Raw genomic sequence first — 20,641 nt, forward strand, 5'->3', positions numbered from 1 at the left:
TTTACATTTATCCACATTAAATTTCATTTGCCATTTTGTTGCCCAATCACTTGGTTTTGTGAGATCTTTTTGAAAAATTCTTCACAGTCTGCTTTGGTCTAAACTATCGTGAGCAGTTTAGCATCATCTGCAAACTTTGCCACCTCACTGTTTACTCCTTTCTCCAGATCATTTATGAAGAAGTTGAATAGGATGGCCCTAGGACCGACCTTTGAGGAGTATCACTAGTTACCCCTCTCCATTCTGAGAATTTACCATTTATTCCTACCCTTTGTTCCCTGTCTTTTAACTGGTTCTCAATCCATGGAAGAATCTTCCTTTTTATCCCATGACAACTTAATGTACGTAAGAGCCTTTGGTGAGGGACCTTGTCAAAGGTTTTCTGGAAATCTAAGTACACTATGTCCACTGGATCCCCCTTGTCCACATGTTTGTTGACCCCTTTCAGAGAACTCTAATAGATTAGTAAGACACGATTTCCCTTTACAGAAACCACGTTGATTTTTGCCCAACAATTTATGGGCAATTTCTAAGTGTCTGACAATTTTATTCTTGTTTTATTCTTGTCTTATTGTTTCAACTAATTTGCCCAGTACTGACGTCAGACTTACCGGTCTATAATTGCTGGGATCAGCTCTAAAGCCTTTTTTAAATATTGGTGTTACATTAGCTATCTTCCAGTCATTGGGTACAGAAGCTGATTTAAAGGACAGGTTACAAACCATAGTTAATAATTCCGCAATTTCACATTTGAAATTCACATCTGATCCTGGTGACTTGTTACTGCTAAGTTTATCAATTAATTCCAAAACCTCCTCGAGTGACACTTCAATCTATGACAATTCCTCATATTTGTCACCTACAAAGGATGGCTCAGACTTGGGAATCTCCCTAACATCCTCAGCAGTGAAGACTGAAGCAAAGAATTCAGTTAGTTTCTCCGCAATGACTCTATCATTTTTAAATGCTCCTTTTGTATTTCGATCGTCCAGGGGCCCCACTAGTTGTTTAGCAGGCTTCCCACTTCTGATGTGCTTAAAAAACATTTTGTTATTATCTTTTGAGATTTTGGCTAGCCGTTCTTCAAACTCCTTTTTGGCTTTTCTTATTACATTTTTACACTTAATTTGGCAGTGTTTATGCTCCTTTCTATTTACCTCACTAGGATCAGACTTCCACTTTTTAAAAGATGCCTTTTTATCTCTCACTCCTTCTTTTACATGGTTAAGCCAAGCCATGGTGGCTCTTTTTTAGTTCTTTTACTGTGATTTTTAATTTGGGGTATACATTTCAGTTGAGCCTCTATTATGGTGTCTTTGAAAAGTGTCCATGCAGCTTGCAGGGATTTCACTCTTGTCACCGTACCTTTTAATTTCTGTTTAAGTAACTGCCTCATTTTTGCATAGTTCCCCTTTCTGAAATTAAATGCCACAGTGTTTGGCTGTTGAAGTGTTCTTCCCACCACAGGAATGTTAATTGTTATTATGGTCACTATTTCCAAGCTGTCCTGTTACAGTTACCTCTTGGACCACTCAGGACTAAATTGAGAATTGCCTCTCCCCTGGTGGGTTCCATACCAGCTGCTCCAAGAAGAAGTCATTTAAATATCAAGAAATTTTGTCTCTGCATTTCATCCTGAGGTGATATGTATCCAGTCAATATGGATATAATTGAAATCTCCCACTATTACTGAGTTCTTTATTTTGATAGCCTCTCTAATCTTCCTTTGCATTTCATCATCACTGTCACTGTCCTGGTTAGGTGGTCGATAATGATCCCTACTTTTATATTCTTATTTGAGCATGGAATTACTATCCAAAGAGATTCTATGGAACATGTGGATTCATTTAAGATTTTTACTTCATTTGATTCTACATTTTCTTTCACATATAGTACCTCTCCTCCCCTCCCTGCATGACCTATTCTGTCCTTCTGATATCATTTGTACCCTGGAATGATTGTGTCCCATTGATTGTCCTCACTCCCCCAGGTTTCTGTGATGCCTGTTATATCAATATCCTCCTTTAGCACAAGGTACTCTAGCTCACCCATCTTATTATTTAGACTTCCAGCATTTGTGTACAAGCACTTTAAAAATTTGTCACTGTTTATTTGTTTGCCTTTTTCTGATGTGTCAGATTCTTTTTTTTTATGTGAATGTTTCTTCTGATCCAGCCCATACTTTATCCTCTTCCATCCTCTTCTCGTGACTAAAACCTAGAGAATCTCTGAGAATAGACTCTCCTCTAAGAGAAGTCTCTGTCTGATCCACATGGTCCTGTGCAGCAATCGGCTTTCCCCATCTCTTAGTTTAAAAACTGCTCTGTACCCTTTTTAATGTTAAGTGCCAGCAGTCTGGATCCACTTTGGTTTAGGTGGAGCCCACCCTTCCTGTATAGGCTCCCCCATCCCAAAAGTTTCCCCAGTTCCTAATAAATCTAAACCCCTCCTCTCTACACCATCGTCTTATCCACGTATTGACATTCTGAAGCTCTGCCCGCCTACCTAGCCCTGCATGTGGAACTGGAAGCATTTCTGAGAATGTTACCATAGAGGGTCCCGGATTTCAGTCTCTTTCCCAGCAGTCTAAATTTGGCCTCCAGGACATCTCTCCTACCCTTCCCTATGTCATTGGTACCTACATGTACCATGACCCCCGGCTCCTCCCCAGCACTACACATAAGCCTATCTAGATGCCTTGAGAGATCTGTAACCTTCGCACCAGGCAGAAAAGTCACCATACGGTTCTCCTGGTCATCACACACCCAGCTATCCATGTTTCTAATAATTGAATCTCCCATTACTATCACCTGCCTTTTCCTAATGACTGGAGTTCCCTCACCCGGAGGCGTAACCTCAGTGCAAGAGGATAACCCCATCATCATCTGGAAGGACGATCCCAACTATGGGAAGGTTTCCCTCTGCTCCCATTGACCGCTCTGCTTCTCTGGGCCTTTCATCCTTTCTTAACAGCGCAGGGGCTGTCTGACTGGAGGTGGGACAAATCTACAGTGTCCTGGAAAGCCTCATCAACATACCTCTCTGCCTTCCTTAGCTCCTCCAGTTCTGCCACCCTGGCCTCCAAAGCCCGTATGCGGTCTCTGAGGGTCACGAGCTCCTTGTACCGAATGCACACATATGCCACCCACCCACAGGGCAGGTAATTATACATGCTACACTGAGCACAATAAACAGCATAGCCCCCACTCTGCTGCTGGGCTTCTGCCTGCATTCTCTCCTACAGCTACCTAGGTTCATGATAGAGTTTTTGTTTAAATCAAGAAGTTTTGATTATAGTTTAGTTTAAAGGTTTTAAAGAATGACAAGTGTATCTCATACCCTTCCCACTCCCCTTCCCAACTCCCTGCTAGCGGCCCTGTTTGCAAAGCTCCCTGGTCACTTGCTCACTGCTTTATAAAGCCCCGGCGTTCTGATAGCCCCACCCCGACTAAGGCTCAGCCAATGAACAGAGGCTTCTAGATTTCAAACCTTGTTTAGAAGCTCACAACTTCCAACTGCCAGCCACAGCACATGGTCCTTCAAACAAACAAACAGATAGACAAACACAAGCTCAGCACACAGCAAGTAACCCCCAAACACAAACTACAGACAGCCACTTACCCCAAGGGTCCCATATTTGTTCTTCCTTCACCTGGAGAACTCCCTCTCAAAACTCCCTGTTAGCTTAACTAGTAATGGCAGATGTAGGTGTACATTGACCAGGTAGTCAACTCACAAACTGCAAATGCAGATGCCAAACCTCTTATAGAACATACCTCTCAAAGAATTGTCTTTCTGGGTGATATGTGTTTAACCTTATGGGATAAGTATTTAATCTACTGAGCTACTGTGACTTTCTGTTCTTCTTTTAACTTTAATAACAAACTATTATTGTTTGTAAAATTATGAGTGTAAGCTTGGTAAAACTTTAGAAGTCACTTTATATCCAGGGAGGCTCTCCCTCTGTTGCAACAAAGAGGGACCAGGAAAACAAGAGGTTAATTAACTTAAAATTCCAATAGGTGAAAAGAAAAACCCAGCAGGGAATATCCTTTCACATAGATTCTTTGTCTTCTTATTCGCAGCTGGAAATGTTTTTCCAAGGGTGGGGGACCTGAAACTATAAAAAAGAGGGGCAAACATATAACCCCCATACTGTAGATGCAGTCTACAAGTGAGAAAAGGGGTTTTACCATTATTGTAGGAACACCACTGCCTCGAGAAACAGTAGCTCAACTGACAGAAGCATTCTGCTAGTGATTAAGTTGGCATACCTATGATGTTCAGGGGTGTGGATTTTTCACATCCCTGAGTGCTGTAGCTATGTTGATATAAACTTTAAGCGTAGACCGGGCCTAAGGCTCAAATCCAAGACCTCAACAGTGCCTGTCTGGGAATTTTCAGTTGAGGAGCTCTCATGTAGGTTCTTCAGGCAGAGAAGTCAGACAGCATTGCAGTGAGACAGAACTGAGCTCTAGGGGAGATAGAGGGGGATATATGCTTAGGCACATATCAGTGTAGAACTCCTGAGAGGGAGATGAACTTTTCCTCGTAATTCCCTGTAGGATTCACTCTTGCCTGGCCAGTGACATATTTAACTGCAAGATGGCCATGAGGGATTTTTCATTGCTGATCTTCCTCTCATTCCTTCCCCATCCTCCCCTTCCTATCCCCCATAATCTACATTATTCTCCCATAACTGAATTTCATCTCTGCTTTCTCTCTAATGTAGAAGAGCTGGAAGGGAAAGAAGTTAGACAAAAGTAAAATGAGAGCTGAGAACTAAAGTATAATGTGTCATTTCAGCTTTCCAGGTCAAAGAAAAATAGAAAGGAAATCAGTGGATCGGTGCTGATATACTAGCCTTGACTAACACATCTTTTACTTACTGCTTCTGGTAGGTGAAGCCATGCAATGTTTCTAATTGTGGCTGCTCAGTACGGTGAGAGAAAAGGTATTTATGACAAACAGCAATAGACATTAACTGAAAAGGCATCTGAAATGAGGAAAAAAACCCTAATATTTGGTAAATGAAATTGCTTTAACTGAAATGTATTATTATTTATTTGTATTGCAGTAGTGCCCAGAAGATCCAGGTCCCATTATGCCAGCCACTTCACAAATACATAGTAACAGATAGCCCTTGCCCTGAAGAATTTACAATTTAAACAGATTACGTATACAGACAAAGGGCACAGAGAAGTAATGTGGCTTGCTAAAAGGTAACTTAGCCAGAAAATAGAAGAGCCAGGAACAGAAGAAAGGTCTCTTACCTCTCAGACTAGTTCCATGTTCATTATATCATGCTGCCGCTGCATAGTTTTTTGATACATATTTGAAAGTGGGTATCAGTGAAGTAATTTGGACAGTCGGAAACCATCTTCATTTTTTTAAAGTAGGTAACAATGCCTAATAAATAGTGCTCATTTCTATCACTGAGGACAGTGATAAGAAAGGGACTTAACAGAACTATGGGTCTGATCCTGTGGCCCTTATTCAGACTAAGCTCCCATCGACTTCATGTTCATGCTCTCCATTATCATCTTCCTTGAAGTATATTGTTTCTGTGTATATAAACACTATAGATGCACACCCACACACTTCTCCATGGTCCCTTCCTTTAGACCCAATTCACTTCTGTCCTCGGGGCGGCTCCAGGCACCAGCGCAGCAAGCGGGGGCCTGAGGCAGCAAGCCGCGGGGGTCGGCGTGCTGGTCACTGTGAGGGTGGCAGTCAGGACACCTTCGGGACCGGGACCGGCAGATCATCCGCAGAAATGCCACCGAATCTGCGTGACCAGCAGACCGTCTGCAGAAACGCGGCTGAAGGCCGCCTGACTACCGTGCTTGGGGCAGCAAAAAACATAGAGCCGTCCCTGTCTGTCCTACCCAATTTATGTATTGTATTTTGTACTCTTCTATATTATTGACATCAAATATATAGAATTATTCAACTGAAGTTTTAGAAAAACGTTATTTATGCAGGAGAAATTCATCTCACATCTTTATGATACCCTATTAATAATTTTTTGGTGTTCCATAAATAAGCCTTGGCAGTTGAGAAGTATGATGTATATTATTTAGAAACAATGTTTAATACAAATACCTCAGTAATCACAATAGACTGTCATTTCTCTGTTAAATTCAGAACATTCAACAATCAAACAGAAGTATGAAAGCCCTTTAAAAATTTAATTAAATCTGGAAGAAATAAGCTCTGAACGGAATAATTTTATTTGCACAGTTACACACAGTCTGTTTTTCATGGAATGACTGAAACGGAATAATTCCAGTCTACACATTGTTTGCTCTTACTAGGTAACCAATAGGTTGCTATTCATTCATACCTATCTTTGGCCACTGATTGAAATGAAGAAAACTCTTTCGAATAAGAGAATGTTTTTGTTTGGCTGGCTGTATTATTTGGCTAGAATAGAACATTATGTCATGCTAGAGTGGCCCAGGGCTGTAGTACTGGGACACCAGCAAAGAAAGAGAAAACACAATAAAAGGAGAGAGAAAATCCTGTCTCTTTAATGCACACACCTTTCAGTGTGCAGCCACAGTTCCTGGTCTGCTCACAGGAAAGTAATACTAAGGCTTTCTCCAGTTTGGTTCAAAGGGATTTCTTAAGTAAGTGCCAGATCCTGGAAGGCTGGAGGTCTCCTGGCTTCCTTGCCTCCACAGATTAGGAGAAGGGGAAGAAGTACAGCTCTCTAGTTCCCCCAGCGCCTTCAAATCTCCTGGCTCTGTTCCTCCCTGGTCAGAGGAGAGAGACAACACGCAGTTTTCCATAAGAATGCCTAATCTATTATTTCCCCTTCCACACAAACCTTGATGAACCAAGATGAGACTCTTCTGTTTCCAGCCGGCAGGCCAAGCAGCTTCTCAGGAAAGAACAGGCCTCCACTGGATAGAAGGGAGTTACCTCTTTCCCTGCCTCAGTGTGGGTTTTACATAAACCATTCCTTACCAGTAAAGGCCTCAACACACTAAGAAAAAACATAGCATCCAGACCTCTCTTTCCCAAGCATGATTATAGAGGAAGTGGTAGGAAACTGGTTATAGCAACATTTAACTTCCACTGATATTTTTAAGAACCGTCCAATCCATCTTCAGGCCAAGTCAAGGCACAGAACTGTTGCAATGATGGACAATCTCCCAGGATGATTCACAACACTGAAAAATGTGCTGCTTTTTAATCTTTCCTCTGTTTCTGTCACTGCCACTCATAAGGGATTGACCTCCTTATGGGACCTGACAGGAGTTTATGAAATGGCTCTAAATTGGCCTTTCTAACAAATCCCACAGAGTGCTATTGGGGAGCTAATCCTTCTCCCCAAAAGCTCTCATATGTGGAGTCCTGCAAGGCTCATACCTGTCACTGCTCTAATTTAAATTCTCTTTGAGACAATCATGAGCTGACATGGGCTATGATACCAGCAATATCCTGACGACATGCAGTTCTATATATATGCATTTTTCACCTTGCCCAGACAGCCCTATCTCCCAGCAATTTCAGTACATGGAGAGAATATGAGAGTGGAAGAAGAATGGCTGGGTCACATTGTACCCAGTAAAGACTTAAATCAGGCTAGGAGGAAAAGGGAAGCATTTCCAAGAATTGGTAACCACCACCAATTTGCCTTCAAATGAGGGCACAGACTTCCCATAGACAAAATGGTGTCTATGGTCATGTTGCACTCATCACTGCCCTTGACAAATAGCTAGACACACCAAAAGCACCTTCCTCCAGCTGTCAGCTAATATGAAAAAACTTGATTCTTCTTTCCCTGACAGTTGTGGTCCTGGAATGGGACTGCATAAGATGTTTGTGAAATTATTGCATCGGGTGCATCATGAGATGATCCATCTCCTAAATGATTCCAGCTGAAGAGAGCATATTAAACTTGTGTTTTGGAATCTACACTGGATTTCCATTCACTAATAGTTCCACTTAGAGGTTATGATATTAATCTATAAAACCCTCAAATGAGTAGAAGCATATTATCTTAAGGACAATGTTACCTTTAGGAAATGTCATGGCAGCTGCAATCCTCTGACATAAATATGACTAACAAGTATAAATTCTAAGAAGAAAGAGATAGGGAACATTCTCCACAGGAAACAGGCAGAGTCTAAGGGCTTGTCTACACTTAGAAATTTTACAAAATATCTGTTATGGAATAATTTTTCTGGAATAGCTATTTTGGTAAATTTCCAAGTGTAGATAAGCCATAAACTGCCTTATTCAGATCATGCTGTAATGACTCACCTTTTTGCCAATACATGCCCCCCAGAAAGGACTGGGGCAGATGAAAAAAATCTGACATTATGCCCCCCAAAAAGAAGCTACAGGAAGTGCAACATGCAAAAATAATACAGGTTGAATTAAGAAACTGAGATCCAAGGTTGGCAGAGCTAAAAAGAGGATAGGTGAAGGCCAGGAACTCTAGAGAGGCAGCACACTCATTCTCAGATAAATGGAAAGCATTATTCATTAGAGTTCCCTTCCAATAAATGAAGGAGAAATGTGATGGGCTTTAAGTAAAATTCTGTGCATCCCTCCTCATTCAAAGAGAGGGCTGCACTGATGCAAAGGCGCTGAAAGTGGAGTGGGGAGAAATAAGGGGAAAGGAAGGTTACTGAGCAGAGTTCAGAAAATTCCTTGAATATTTGTATTACACATGAACTCAGCTTCAAAACAGTTTCTTCTGCTCTAGCTATCTGTTCCCCTTAGAAGTCAGAACACTTTGAGTCATTTATGGTAATTATGTGCTAATTATCTCAAGTTTATCTACCTGTAAAATGGTAGATAAACATGCAGAAGTGTAGTGACCATTCATTATTTAATGCCTTGTAAAGTTCTCTGAGATCATTAAAAAAAATGGAGCAGGAATATAAAGTATCATTATTGCATCATAAGAAATCATTGTGCAAATTATTATATTGTCAGGGAGGATATGAGTCACTAACAGCCATGCAAACTTGCTCAGGACAGAATTTGGCCTTATGTGTTCAGGTTTAATAAGCAGCAAAAGCTAATGAATTCCATTCACATTAAAATATTGCTTATAATAAACACTGAAACAAGAAAACCAGTAGAATAATTCAAAAAACATTCAGAGAAACTGCTCAATACCTTTACAGAAGATACACAGGCAGAACTATTTCAAATTGAATATTGTTCACATTTTTTCAGGAGCGATTGACTTTCGTAAAGAATTTTTTAACATTGCTTTGGGGAATTAAGACAAAGGTAGGGATGACTATAACTTTCTATTAAGCAACTTTTCTTCTCAGTTGTGCTCAGCAACTTATGAGCCAGAACATAACAGCTCAATCAAACCTTATTATATCAGTTTTACTTGAACCCCTCTGAAATGCACTGAGAAAATTCTGATATTACTGCAAGACTTAGAAAAACTTTTTTTATAAATATCCTTTTTTTTAAACTAGAAAGAAGAAAATGGATCTTACCTTTTTAAGTTCGCTTAATTTCTTTTGCCATATAGCGCGAGCGACAGGAATGTACTTTCTGTCAGTTACATAACAACTGGCCATAAGGATGTGGTGGAGTTCAATGCTGCGGCTCATAGCTTTAAGGACTTTTTCGACATGTCTTAATGAAACTGTAGCCTCAGTTTGTATGCCACCACCTACAAGCTGCATGGTACAAGGTACTAATGCAATCTGCCCAGCACAGTATAGAACTTCTCCAATCTAGAAGAGAATAAGAAAAAAAAACAAGTTTGATTTTTAATTTCCTTTTTCTAAGCATTCTCCTTCACCACTTGCTGTTCTCTGTCATCAAAGAAGCACCTCTGACTTTGCCACAAATGGAGCAAATATGCCAACCTAAAGGTCATTTTCAACAGAAATTTAGTTATACTATAAAAGTATCACACTGTAATAAACTTTAACCAAAGAGTTAATACATGGATGGTCAAATGCACATAATCTTCCAAGAATCAGCCATGAACTGATTAAATAAGTCTAGAAATATGTAAATTTAACCTTTCACAATGTCACAATATTTCTCTGCAATCACTGAAAGGGTTTGTGTCAAGTTAAAAACAAGTCGTTTACAGCCCGACAACTCAGGTACTCAGAAAAATGGATCATTTTACTTCTACAATTTATGGACAACAATACTTTTCATTATTTTAAGGCAATCATATCAAGGTAACCATTCCCTACAGTGTATTAACCTAAGAGCTCTGTTTGATGTTACATTTTGCTATTGTTTCTACAACATGCCAATCCCCAAATATGCTGAATGGTTGGCTGCTTTTGCTTTCTCCAAGTACATTTGCACAATCTACAAAGTTCCCATGAGTTTAAACAGGTAGAGTTGTGGGCTACTGTATGTTATGGGTTTTGTTACATATATGCATGACACTGGTTTACTGCTGCTTACATTTTTTTATTTTATTTTTATTTCTTTAGATGTATACAAACAGTACAAAGGCAACTATCCACAATACTCTTGGTGCCCTTGACATAACTTAAGTATCAATAAAAATAATACCCAGCTAACAGGCAGTTGTGCAGTTAATGATAAGCCACCACCAAGAACAGGACACTGATGATTGCTGAAGAAGAATCTTACTGGAACCTAGGGTGCTGGGTTTACCCTCCAGAAATCTAACTAGAATGCCTGTTTGCTTCAAGAGCAAATTGTTTGCCAGATATACTGCTCATACAGGGTATCCGATCAATGTATCTTATTTTGCGGCTAAAGCGTAGCTACTTTGGGCTGCTTTTCACAAGCTTATCGGGCAAGACCTACCAGGTAAGACTCTCAAGACCTACATTCTCAACCACAGCTAACAGAGGAAACATTGGTTCCAACTGTTCAGACATCTTCAGGACTTATGAATTTAATGTAAACATCAAGATCCTTCATTCCCTTTTTCTTTATTTCTCTAAGGAGTCTACACAATTTCTGAGCAGTGAATGTTACTCCACACAAAAAAACTAAGGACAGAAGTTGGATGTATAGTGGGTGTAAGCAGCTTTGAAACCAGTACAGGAAACATATTGCTGTAAGTAGAGAGAGTTGGGGGAAAGCTCTGCTTCACTATGTAAAATGGATTGTGCAAGAATTCTTTATGAGAAATGTTGCAGAACTTTTTGTATAAACTGTATAAATTCCTCAGAATTAAGGCTAAGTAATAAAGAAATCTGTGTCCTGGAAGACATGGCAATCAAACCATGTGACAGACCCATATGCAACTCCAAATCTGTCCTCATAACTGTCTGTGTCTCACAAAAGACTCACACATGTAACTATTGGAAGAGTGTCTTACACAATTTGGCATACAAATTCTATGATTAGCAGCTGAAGAGGGGGAGGAGGCACAGAGGAAGCATAATAGACTAGCTGACACCCATCAAATGATCTTTTAAAACTGTATAAGATGTCTAAAATATTGTTTTGATAATGCTATATATAACCCCGAATTTTGAAAACAGAAATGCAAGCAATATTTTGGTTAAAAAAAAGGAATGGTCTTTTTTTTTTTTTTTGAAAGACTCTTCTATTTTAAAATATGTGCCACTGAACAAGGGAGTCCAGCCAGCTATCAAGAGGCATACTGACAAGATAGGAAGCAAATCCAGGAAGATATGATTCAGAGGGGCACAGGTTTATTTTTGGAAAAGAGGCCTTTGTTCTCACCACTGCTAAATTAAATCTTTGGATATAACAAAGCCTCCAATGCAGGTAATTTGTAATCTTCTATAGAGAAATCTCCCCAGCACCACTTCTCCTTCCCCTGTTAGGCCCCTGGCTTTACATGCATCACCCATGTTAATTACTAGATAGACAGGAGAGCTGTTCAACCAGTTCATTTCCTCTATTCTTGAACAGATTGTTTGAGACATAATATGAATACTAATTAATGATAAAATATCTGTCAGTGTTTTGAAATATGCACTAAGACAGCATTTTCTTAAAGTCTCCTGGATAGTTCCAATACAATTAGCCCTGCTGGTCATAAGCAGGGTTAAAACAAAACTCTGGAAGATTTGAACAAAACTGTCAATACTTTTGGCTCAAATTCAGTGGGAATTGTGCAGAGATATAAAAAAAAAAAACAACCACCTTTTTTTACCCCTCTGTTCTTAACATACTTGTTTGCATCTTAAGACATAATTAATAGAAAAACTGTATGCCCAAGATGCCACCATATTATAAAAAGGTGAGTGCCAGTGGGGGGGAAGAAGGAGAAGGAATCAAAACAAGGTCACAGATTATTAGCAACTATTTTGCAGAGGGACATAGCTTAAGTTAAAAGGGAAAGGGTAAGCACATCCCTCTCCCCCTCTTTCCCAATGGCTTGATCATGGCATACAACTATCAATAAACAAATAACCAACAAGGGCAAAGCAGCAAAGAACAAAGTGTGTTAGCAGGTTTCAGAGGGCTGTCTGTACAGCGTTTTAAACAGTATACAGAAAGGGGATAGCAAAGTAAAAACTCATCTTAAGATGGGAAGACTCAATAATATCTCATCTGCAGTATTGAAATCATATAATAGGAGATGTCACAATGTATGATGGCAATCCTTGTGTTGTGAAAGTGCTGGGCAAAACCCTGCTAAAGCTTTGTAACAGTTTCTTTGAAACCTCTATGACGACAACGAAAAATTTAACAGACTACAGTTTCACAGAATATCGAGTCCAGAGAACCAACAATATCAGTGGAAACAGATCTGCAATATAATTGTTATGCATTCACACACCAACGTCATCATTCCATTTACACTGTGAATTTTATTTCCATTGTAGTCCATTAAAGATCTGATAAACCAGCAAATGAAAGCACTCTCTGACTTAAGGCTTGTCTTTCTGGGCCAGATTCCAATCTCAGTTACACCAATTTACTTCCAGATTAACTCCACAGGAGTTAATGGGATTGATTTGGATTTAGATTGCTGTAATTGACATCACGGTGATTCTACAGATTCTTGCACCTTGTGTGTCACTTTACACCTGTGCAAAGTGCAAAAGTGGGTCTAATAAATTATCAATCTATATTCATTTTGCGTAGGTGTAAACGACTACACAAAGTGCAAGGCAAAGGAGAAACAAGCCTCCAAAGTCTTTAGTTCTCCCTGTTATGGCTAGGAATGCCAACCTTTCATATGGGTGAATTCTCTTATATATTCTAGCTGTGCTGCAACATCCAAGCACAATACAAGGCCAGATCATGGCACGTTCTGTGTGCTGGAGCAAAGGAGGTGTGAGGTACCCTCTTACTTCCAGTTGCTGCCTACCCCTAACACTGCTCTCACTGGGAGAGGGAAAGTAGACTGCAGAGCTGAAATGTAACCCTCTTCTTTCTCCCCCCATCAAAATAAGGTGAGCAGGAAGGAATGGCTGGGATCTTGGTTCTGCCTCTCCAACATGCCAGGCAGTGTAGCTGCATTAGTGCATTAGATGGTGTATGCTGTGCCAGGTATAGATCCAGTACAATGTGCTCTCACCACAGAGAAGCTCACAAATTGAGAGTGTCAAATTCCCCAGTGGGATACTTCTGAGGATCCGCAACAATGCACTGCACCTTATTCTGGCTCATGGCAAATCTATGTCCACAATGGGTGAGATATACAGAGACAAAAATATTTGTCACTTTAATTCAAACACAATATAATTGTACCTCCTTTATTTATTATTTCATAACAAATAGCTCGTGTATAAAATTGAAGATTCCACTTAATAAAACAGGTGAGCGAATAAGCCACAATGCATTATTTCATGTATTCAACTTTTTGAGCAGGGCATGCCAACTTTTAGCTGAAGTTAGACTTCTTTTCCACTAGCACAGACTCTAAATCAGTGCAATTAAGACCAATTTGCAATTTACACTCATTGTCTAATAAACTGTTACCAGTAACACGTTCAGAAGTGACCTGTAATACACAGGCCTCCAAGCACTAAATAAAACTTCCACAGTTATGTTCTAGTAAGTCCTGAGCCAAACGTAAAACAATGGATTCTTTGAAGACTGTCTTTCTTTGGGTTGTTCTAAAAGTCCTGCTTAGAATACCTTCACTGGCTAATCCTCATAGTGGCACTAGCATTGGAACACATTCTTTTTCTATGCTTTCAAAGGAATTGGAGTAGGAGTTAATTAAAGGAAAATAACTGAGGGGAAAAGAAAGAAAGCAAGACAGAAAGACAGACAGAAAGAAAATATTTGAAATCATGCTAAATCTTGGTAGTATTTTGTTCCATGTTCTGTCCCATGTAAATTGTTTATATAACTTGTAAGTACACTGTAATATATATCTTTGTTTATATATTGTGACAAAGTTCCTCCTCTACCTTGGTGGGTCCTGCACTTATTGGCAGATTTGATCATCTCAGTGATCTTCCCCACAGTCTGGGTCAACTCCTCCTGTGTCTGATCAGGAGTTGGGAGGTTTGGGGGGAACCTGTGCCCGCCCTCTACTCTGGGTCCCAGCCCAGGGCCCTGTGGATTGCAGCTGTCTATAGTGCCTCCTGTAACAACTGTATGACAGCTACAACTCCCTGGGCTACTTCCCCATGGCCTCCTCCAAACACCTTCTTCATCCTCATCACAGGACCTTCCTCCTGGTGTCTGATAACGCTTGTACTCCTTAGTCCTCCAGCAGCACACCCTCTCACTCTCAGCTCCTTGCACCTTTTGCTCCCAGCTCCTCACACACACTTCCTCTCCTCTGGCTCCCCCTTGGCATGACTGGAGTGAGCTTCTTTTTAAACCCAGATGCCCTGATTAGCCTGCCTTGATTGGCTGCAGGTGTTCTAATCAGCCTGTCTGCCTTAATTGGTCCTAGCAGGTTCCTGATTACTCTAGTGTAGCCCCTGCTCTGGTCACTCAGGGAACAGAAAACTACTCATCCAGTGACCAGTATATTTGCCCTCTACCAGACTCCTGTACCCCACTGGTCTGGGTCTGTCACAATATCTATTTTAAATTCCCAGTGAACGTTTGATCATATTCCCAAAAGCTGGAAGTTTTTTAAACAGACAATATTATAGGCACAATTGCAAACTACCCTGACAAAAAACGAAAGATAGAAAAAATAGCAGCTCTATCAGGAACACTAGCTGAAGCAATCTCAGAACCGTTAGCAATTATCTTCGAGAACTCATGGAAGACAGGGGAGGTCCCAGAAGACTAGATAAGGGCAAACACAGTACCTACCTTTAAAAAGAGGAACAAAGAAGATCCAGGGAATTAAACCAGTCAGCCTGACTTTAATAATTTGTTCCAGTGTCTTTCCAGGTATCAAACAATTAATTTGTAAGCACCTTGAGAATAACAGGGTGATGCATAATAGCCAACATGGATTTAGCAAGAACAAATCATGCCAAACCAACCCAATTTCCTTCCAAAATGGGGAAAATCAGGAGAGTAATAGTCCTGCTCTATTGGCACTGGTGAGGCCTCTGCTGCAGTACTGTGTCTAATCCTGGGGAGCCACACTTTAAGAAAGATGTGGACAAACCAGAGGGAGTTAAAAGGTTTAGAAAACCACACCGGAAATGTTATAAAAGCTGGAAATATTTAATCTTCAGGAAAGAAGACTGAGGAGGGATCTCATAACAGTCTTAAAAGAGCTCAATTTGTTTATCTTAACAAAGAGGTGGTTAAGGGATGACTTGATTACAGTATGTAAGTAGCTACATGGGGAACAAATATTTAATAATGGATTCTTCAATCTAGCAGTGGAAATTGGCTGGAAATTGAAAGCTAGACAAACTCAGAGTGGAAATAGGGTGTAAATTTTTAACTGTGAGAACAACTTATCAAGAGCAGTGATGGAGAATCCATCACTGACAATTTTTAAATAAAGATTGGATGTTTTTCTAAAAGAAATGTCCTAGGAATTATTTTGGGGAAGCTCTATATGGCCTGTGTTATACAGAAAGTCAGACTAGATGATCACAATAGTGCCTTCTGGCCTTGGAATCTATGAATATGTTAAGGGCTGTTATAAAGAAGATAGTGATGAATTGTTTTCCAAGTCCACTGAAGGTAGGACAAGAAGTAATGGACTTAATCCACAGCAATGGAGATTTAAAAGGTTAGATATTAGGAAAAACTTTCTAACAATAAGGGTAGCTAAGTTCTGGAACAGGCTTCCAAGGGAGATGGTGGAATCACCATCATTGGAGATTTTAAAGGACAGGTTAGACACACCCCATTAGAGATGGTCTAGGTTTACTTGGTCCTGCCTCAGTGCTGGGGGCTGGACTTGATGATCTCTTGAGGTCCCTTTCAGCTTTATATTTCTATCATTCTGTGAACTTAAACATAATAAAAATTACACATCCAGAAACTATTCCAGAAAATGAAGTGCTAATAGGGCTAATTGGGTGCCACTATTGTAGCTGCTGCATACAGATAGGGGGGAACTCCTTCTTATCAGGAATAATTGAGAGTGTTATTTAGAATAGAATAATTAAACCTTTGGACAAATATAACCTATTAAGGTCAAATCAAGCTGATTTCTAAAGGGAAATTATGCTTTCCATGCCATTTCATCACACATCATGCGGCTGGTTCAGTCATCAGTCAACTTTAAGATCAAAGACATAAGATAAGGCAGGAAACTAATAATTTTATTTAGATTGTCTTCAGTTTAGCTATCTTTGCTGTAATGAAATACTGGCTAATTACCTTATGTGAATGAATGCAACTAGTTTACCTGTGTATGCATAAGAAATAGAAGATAAGCTTCAAAGCAATGGTCCACAGACAATCTGCACTGCCTATTCTTCCTCGGGGGAAAGTCCTGCTGTTATAAGAGGCTTGTCATCTTATTAGAGAGATATAAAGGAAAGCCTGGACCCGATCCTGCCACGTCAAGTCTGCTTCAACTTTGAACAGGGGAAGTATAAGTCGTAAGATAGAGATCTTTAAAATAATGACTTGGAATAACCTGGAAAATGCTTTAAAAGACTAACAGACTTTACATCTAAGCTGCCTTTGGATTCTGACCTGTTGGGATGACAGACTTTTACAAGTGAGCAGTTTATACATCTCTGCTATGAAACTGACCTAAGGACTCTATGCATTTGTATGCATATTGATCTTTTAACCATTTTTAACTCTCCTCTTCCTTTTTCCTTTTATTATTAAGCCTTTCATTTTAGTTACTAAAGGACTGGGATCAGTGTGATTATTGGCTAAGATCTGAGACTCATACTGACGTGAGGATAAGTGTCCTGTCCTTTGGGATTGGTGAACCTCACATATGGTGAATCAGGTTTTCAATACTCCTGACTATATTAGACTTGGCTGTCTATATGAGAATCAAGGGCTGGAATGCTTACACGAGATTGTATTTGGTTTCTAGTTAACCATTGTGGTGTCAAAGAAGCTGTTTTGTTACTGGCTTGGTGAATCTAATTACAGAATGAATCGCCAGTTTTTGGGATTGCCTGCCCTATTCCTTGCAGTCTGTCTTGAGCATAGCATTCTCAGTGTGGCCCATCCAGGTCTCTGGTCACAGTATTATAACCACATCTGTATCCCACAAATCAGTTAAGAGTGAGATTAGTACATAGTCTACTCACTGGAGAGGCCCTGAGGTGGGTTTCCCCCTCCTCTCTTTTGTACAGGGAAAGATGGGCAACTTTGATGACCCTAATAAGAACATTCTACAGAAGCTGCTCTCCATGCCCCCTCACCCAACTAGGGTCCCAGGTGTGCAGCCAAACATGCAGCAGATTCAATGGTCTGGCTGCAGACACCCATTGGAATGAGGCCATGCAGTGACACCACTTCAGGTAGAGGCTCAATTATTCTATCAAAGATGTAACTGCCTGGGTAGAACATCCATCTAGCCTAGGAGCTTTAATTCAACTTTGCATTAGGACTGATGATAAGCCAATGGAGCAAGCTCAAGAAAAAACAGCACCCTGCCTGATACCAGCCTGCCAGAACTCTTCTGTTTTCTGTGGTTCCAGTTATCCGACCAGACCCTGAACTTATGCAGTTGATCCAGCCCAGTCCCACCTTTCTGTGGACAAAAAGAACCACTGACAGGCACTGGCGTTGTGCCCATATTCAGGGATGCCAGGGAACACTGTAGCAGGGTGCTGGGCCAAGGTCTGGCCCAGCCCTGGGTCAGGAAATGCTAGAGACCAACCCCATTACTGGGTGGGGGGGTAAGGTTGGGTTGATGCTTTACTCCTCCCCACAGCGAATCACGCTGCCACCTATCCAACCAAACCTTGGTAACCCCAACCACATTACCCAACTCCATCTCCCTTTTTGACTCCAGCAGTTTACCGTGCTAAACTTTACTTACAAGGTGTTTGTTAAGGGGTATTGAATTCCCATCCTCAGCAAGGACTTCCCTGAGCTTGTCAAGGTTATTGACGGATCACTTCTCTCTTAAGGCCCCATCACACATCAGACAGTCCCCTTGGAGGTCATTACTTTGGCAATCTTGTAGTTTTGGGTCAAATGAACTCTGCATTTGCTGCTTATCATTGATGTCCCCTGGATCATCACTCAGGAGCAGTGAATCAGCTGGTGCTCTCAATCTATACTCTTCTGCTCCCTGTGGTGCCGACAAGCTTGCCTTCCCAGCTCCAGCAAACAGACATTTGCATTCTGTGGCACACTTCAGCCACTGAAGGACCCAGAATCACAATCTGAAGATTTTTCAGTAGTGTCTGGAATTCCTGTCAAGTACCAAGAATATGCCAAGGTATTTGACAAACAGAAAGCGAATGCTCTACCTCCTCACAGAAGTTACAATTTCCCAATAGATTAATAGAATAGAGATTCCTTTCGGACACATTCCTTTCTAAACATGAATTGCATGCCTCTGGGGGTACGACAAGGGAAATCTTGATTCCTCCAGCATGAGCACCTATCTTCTTTGTGGCAAGAAGGACGCATCCGTCTGACCTTGCATTGATTATCAAGCCCTAAATAAGATCGCCATCCACAATCCAAACCTACTTCCTCTGATAATCAAACTCCTGGAAATAATCCATTTGGCTTGGGTTTTTACAATGCTAGATCTGCATGGAGCATACAACTTGGTCAGAATCTGGTAGGGATATGAATGGAAGACAGCATTTCAGACTAGATATGGCAATCTCAAATACCTGGCCCTGTTGTTTGATCTGTGTAAAGCCCCTGCTACCTTCCAGCATTTCATGAATGACTATTTCAGAGAAATCCTCAACAAATTCATGATAATCTACTTAGACAATATTCTCATTTTTTCAGAGAATCTAAAACTCCCTGACCACCAAGTGAGCACTGTTCTTGACGAGCTCTGCCAAAATCAACTTCACGTGAAAACTGAGAAATGTGAATTTGTTAAAGACACCATGCAGTTTCTGGGCTATTTTATCTCCCTATTGAAACTCGCCATGGACCCTGCAACACTATAGCGATCACCAAGTGGAAAGTGCCCTCAAATATATGCATGGTACACGAAATGGGGAGGGCTGAGAGATAATACAGAGAATTCTTTCCCAGGTATCTGCCTGGTGGGTCTTGCTCACATGCTCAGGTTCTAACTGTTCGCCATATTTGGGGTCAGGAAGGAATTTCTCCCCGGTTCAGACTGGCAGAGACCCTGGGTTTTTTCCATCTTCTTCTGCAATATGGAGCACGGGTCACTTGCAGGTTTAAACTAGAGTAAATGGTGAATTCTCTGTAACAAAGTCTTAGAACCATGATTTAAGGATTTCAGTAACTCAGCCAGAGGTTAGGTGTCTATTACAGGAGTGGGTGGATGAGGGTCTCTGGCCTGCAATGTGCAGGCAGTCAGACTAGATGATCACAATGGTCCCTTCTGACCTTAAAGTCCATGAGTTCCTCAGGTTCAAAAATTTTTACCAGCGACTCATCCAAGGATTCTCTAAACTGGTAGCTTCTATAACATCCCTCCTCCAGAAGGACTAAGTTCACCTGGTCAACTGACATGCAGATGGCGTTTGAATGCTTGAAAAAGGTGTTTATTTGTGCCTCTTTTTGAACCATCTGGACCTCACAGAATCATACAAACAATAGGAGGAACTAACTAATTGAGGCCCAGATCCTACAGTTAAACAGTTACACCCATACTTAACTTTTATCTGGGAGCATATGCAAGATCTGGCCCTGACTGACTATCCAGGGGAAAAAGGAAAGTAACACAAAGTGCTATCCAATGTATAAAGTAAGCAAAATATGGTAAAGATGGTTTTTCCTCTATTTTTTTTCCAATTATAGTAATCTTAGGTGCTTTTTGTAACAATAGCGTTCAGATACATTCAGACATATGGAGGCAGACACGTGCTGGAGGTGAATGCATGGCTGCGCAGATGGAGGGCTTCAGCTTCCTTGGCCATGGGATGCTGTTCAGAGAAGAAGGACTGCTGAGTGGAGATGGGGTCCATCTATCAAAGAAGGGAAGAGTATCTTTGAATACAGAGTGGAAATTCATTAGATTTCCCCTCTGTATTCCCTCTTGTCTTTCCTTTGTCCCTGCTGTGATTGCCCAATGCCTCTCCCTCCCCACGATTCCAACTCAGGTCTCCATGTTTTGGACTTGCCTGTGGGCTCTTGTCTCCTCCCACATTGAATCTAGTTTAATGTCTGCCTCACTATGACTATATACAAATGCAAAAAG

The 20,641-nt window shown here is 40.7% G+C and overlaps 1 protein-coding gene across 4 annotated transcripts in view; it reads right to left on the minus strand.

Moving 5' to 3' along the window:
• Positions 1–20,641, minus strand: part of DPH6 (diphthamine biosynthesis 6) — a 382,018-nt gene that overhangs the window by 92,870 nt on the left and 268,507 nt on the right. For all 4 annotated transcript variants that reach the window (XM_030559373.1, XM_030559372.1, XM_030559370.1 and 1 more), the window contains exon 13: positions 9,480–9,722. In XM_030559373.1, coding sequence (XP_030415233.1) covers positions 9,480–9,722 — 243 coding nt within the window. The remainder of the gene's footprint in view (positions 1–9,479; positions 9,723–20,641) is intronic.

This window comes from Gopherus evgoodei, chromosome 4 (assembly GCF_007399415.2).
Source record: "Gopherus evgoodei ecotype Sinaloan lineage chromosome 4, rGopEvg1_v1.p, whole genome shotgun sequence".
Lineage (NCBI taxonomy): Eukaryota > Metazoa > Chordata > Testudines > Testudinidae > Gopherus > Gopherus evgoodei.